The following is a 3830-nucleotide window of genomic DNA, read 5'->3' on the forward strand; positions in this document are numbered from 1 at the left end:
GGCCTCTTGATGTCTCTTAGAAGGCAGCGGGCCAATCGAAACGAGAGCTGTAAACGTCATGAAGCCAACTTGACGAGCTGATTGGACGGCGTGGAGAGGGGAACTCATACTGCCCTTTTATAGACGACCCCATCTCGTGAGTTTAGCTACTGGGCAATATTCTGACAGCGCAAGGACACATCGGACACTATACTCTCACACGCGATTCCCCAAGCTGGTTGTACGGAGGTGTATGGCCCCATATACTTTTGTATGATGAATTCTGTACAGGGGTCTCCGTCCCACTCCCAAGAGATTAAACTACATCAAAAAGAAGAATCGGATACGGAAGGTGAGGAACTTCAACCCAAAGATATGACAACCGACAAAGGATACAAAAGTAAGCCGAACAGTCTGCCGTTCAGCGTCGAATCGTTGATTTCGAAAAAGACAACTTGCAGGACTTACTATTCCTCATCTGAATCGGGTCTTGTTCAACCGAAGCCCGTGGCGGCGCAGAGCGCACCGTTTTCGCCCAGGACTTTTTACGCAGAGAGGAAAGTTTCGGCGGAAAGCTCCCAGAGCATATCAGACTGTCCGAATGACGACAGTCAAGATTTTTCTGAGAAAGACCAGAGCACTTGGTACCAGACATCATCTTTTTCAACTCCCCCTCGTAAGTCCCTCTTTTTATTGTAGTTGGTAAATTAGGCATTAACGGAAAACCGCAGTATATATCGTTCGTTTAATAATTCGGCCTATTATTAATATTAGGCCTATTATTGTTATTGTTGTTAGGCTATTATTAGTGTTGTTGTTATTATTGTTGCATGACATTGTTGCAGTTGTCGTTATCAGTTTCACACCTGTTGCATCCTCATCTTTTACAGATTGCTTGTGTATCTTTCCAAAAGTCATTGTAAATTTGTCTTCCGAAATATCTATAGGCCTATAGGCCTATCAGTAAAGCTGACATTATAACGTTACCATGCTGTTGTAAACAACGCGCTCCCTGCGCATCCATATGGCTTTTCAGAAATTAGAAGCCAGCTGTATGCAAAGGGCCTTCCCTGCATGCACGCATAATTAGGTGAGAATATTTGTAGGCTGTAGGAATGACCGTATCCTCATCATTTTCATGAAAATGACAAGCCTTTTTCCATTTGTTTGTTCCCTTGTAGGAAGCTCAAGCCCACCTCCATGTCCTCTAAGGAAACACAAAAACAACAGAAAACCTCGAACGCCCTTCACTACCTCCCAGTTGCTCGCGCTGGAGAGAAAGTTTCGCCAGAAACAGTATCTCTCCATAGCAGAGAGAGCCGAATTCTCCAACTCACTCAACCTGACGGAGACACAGGTTAAAATCTGGTTCCAAAACAGGAGAGCTAAAGCCAAGAGACTCCAGGAGGCCGAGTTGGAAAAGTACAAACTGGCTTCGAAACCCATGCTACCTGCCTTCGCTCTCCCGTTCCCCCTTGGGGCGCACATGGGGTCTCCATCTCTGTACGGACATACAAACGCATACCCGAGGCCTACTTTACCTGTTCCGGGACTTTTCGGAGGACCTGTCACTTATGGAATGTACTATTTGTCTTAGATGATCTATTTACATTTGAGAGATATTTATATGTCGTTCATAATATTCTATCGATATTATGGTTGCAATTACACTTACCCTGTATCCGAAATGTGGATATATTTTTTCATTTGTCTTGAAAGCCCACTTCAATGTGTAACTACCAAGTACCCAGAGAGAATTATCAATATATATATTTCTACCATGTCAAATGTAGGCCCCAATTTATCTCACAGCCTATAGCTTAGCTATTTCTATTACTCGGTCACATTTGTTTAGGAAAGTGTGTTCTCAAATGTGTTTGTTTTATGTCATATTAGACTATAGGCACATTGCCCATTCATGAATCGATTTTGGACAGTCTGGCACCATGAATGCAGAGATTGTCGGTAATGTAGCCTGACGCGTGTGTAATTGATCATATCCATTCGAATTTATATATTTTGTATAGCCACTTCATTGTTATAAGGTGGGGGGTTTAAGTTGTGTTAATAAAGACAGGACATCATATGTGCGTAATAGCCCTGTGCGCCATGCAACAAAAAAAGTACTTAAACGGCCTTAATGAAACTGCCTTGAAAGACCAACTATTTTGTGCTCTCGAAAAGATTACTTGAAGTGTAACATTTCTGCCATTAGTTCTACGTTGACGATTCTTTTTTCATTCCATATCCTTGCAAAATGGCAAATTATATACATTGTGCAAATTCTGTTTTTCTTTTCGTGGTGTGAAATGTCTTTTTTGGAAACAATGTGCATAAAATAATGTAAATTTGTACTCTTACACTGTGGCCTTAACACCTGTTACAATGGGAGATTTATATGATATGAAATTGTTTTGTTTTTTTCAAGAAATATGTGTATCATTGTATATACAATGTGTAGTGTTCACATGTCCTGCAACATTGCTTGGGGAAGTTGCAGCAAAATTGGTATTTATTAAATATCTTTGTATCTGTACTGTGTACATACATGGTCCTATTTCAATTATTCAGTTATATCTGTTAAAACTGAGTTCAGTAAATAAATAAACAATATAATTTAACAATGTTGAAATGATTTCGTCTCAGTCATTGAAAACGAAATAAGGTGGAATTGTCGGTGAACATCAATATTGCAAAAAGTGAAAATTGACTTGACAGTGATTATGAACGAATGTCTTGCGCAGGCATGCATCAAGCGAATACTCATAATTTCTCATAATTAGAAATATACGAATTTACTTATTGCATGCTAGCGGCTCAATCATTACTTTATAATTTTGAAAAACACACCACCAAAAAACTGTTAAATGATTTCGTCCAAAGTAATTGCTGTAACATCCACATTGTAGATGTAACATATTCTAAAATGTCCTAAACGAATGCAATCATTTCACAAATAAAGTTATTTCACAAATCAAATTGATCATAAGGCGTACTCCGTCAAGAATAACGGAATTCTTAGACCATATGATAGAGGCCCGAACCACCACGCCTGTCACTACAACCAATAATTACACTATTAATAATGACACTAATACTTAGACTTACATGATAATGATAGTCAGTATGATGATAGCAACATGAATTATGTGATTTTTGGGGGTATCTTTAGTGTCTGGCTATTTGCTGTTATGACCCAGACTGTTATCACCCGGACTAATAGTGAATCACCGAGTCTGCTTAAGCTCAAATAGCCTATAATATGTGCATAATGTACATTAGATTTGTTCTAGAGTATTTATTCTATTCTATATAAATATTAGATGTTTTCAAGAGTGCTTATTCTATTCTATATAGCCCGCGAATTTGAATTTCTAAATTGCATATATGCACCATTTTATCATCAACTTTTTGGTGCTTGACAAGTGATCAGTCCTCGTGTTTTCTCATAGTAGTTTCAACTTTTAAAAATGATATTTGTTTAGTAATCGATCTGAGAGTGAGCGAAATTATCAAGCGTAAAAATGCGCATCTAGGAGTACATCGCAGACGGTGCGCAAATGCTGGGGTCCCGCAGAAAAGGGTCATTCAACCTGGATCCACTTCATTCCCCAATACGGCAGAGGGCGGTACAGACTAAACTATGTATTCGTTGTGTCAGAGGACAACATGAGAGAAGTAGAATAACTTCCACACTTGCGCAGTGTCTTTACGTCTGGAAATGTGAGGTGAGTTTCGGATCTGTCACTCAATGCTTTTGTCTCACAATGTCAATTGTGAACGTGTTAATAAATGCAATGTATGCAGTTTCTACCTATGCATGGTTTATAACCATGCTCCTTTCCATTCGC

The 3830-nt window shown here is 39.2% G+C and overlaps 1 protein-coding gene across 1 annotated transcript; it reads left to right on the forward strand.

Moving 5' to 3' along the window:
* Positions 1-232: 232 nt before the first annotated feature.
* On the forward strand, positions 233-1576 carry msx1b (muscle segment homeobox 1b; the record flags this gene model as incomplete). The annotated part of the gene is given in 3 exon segments (XM_083693420.1): positions 233-250; positions 253-655; positions 1161-1576. Coding segments are annotated over 3 exon segments (837 nt in total).
* Positions 1577-3830: the final 2254 nt, after the last annotated feature.

The sequence above is a fragment of the Argentina silus genome (genome assembly GCF_951799395.1).
Source record: "Argentina silus genome assembly, chromosome: 22".
In the NCBI taxonomy this organism is placed as follows: Eukaryota; Metazoa; Chordata; class Actinopteri; order Argentiniformes; family Argentinidae; genus Argentina; species Argentina silus.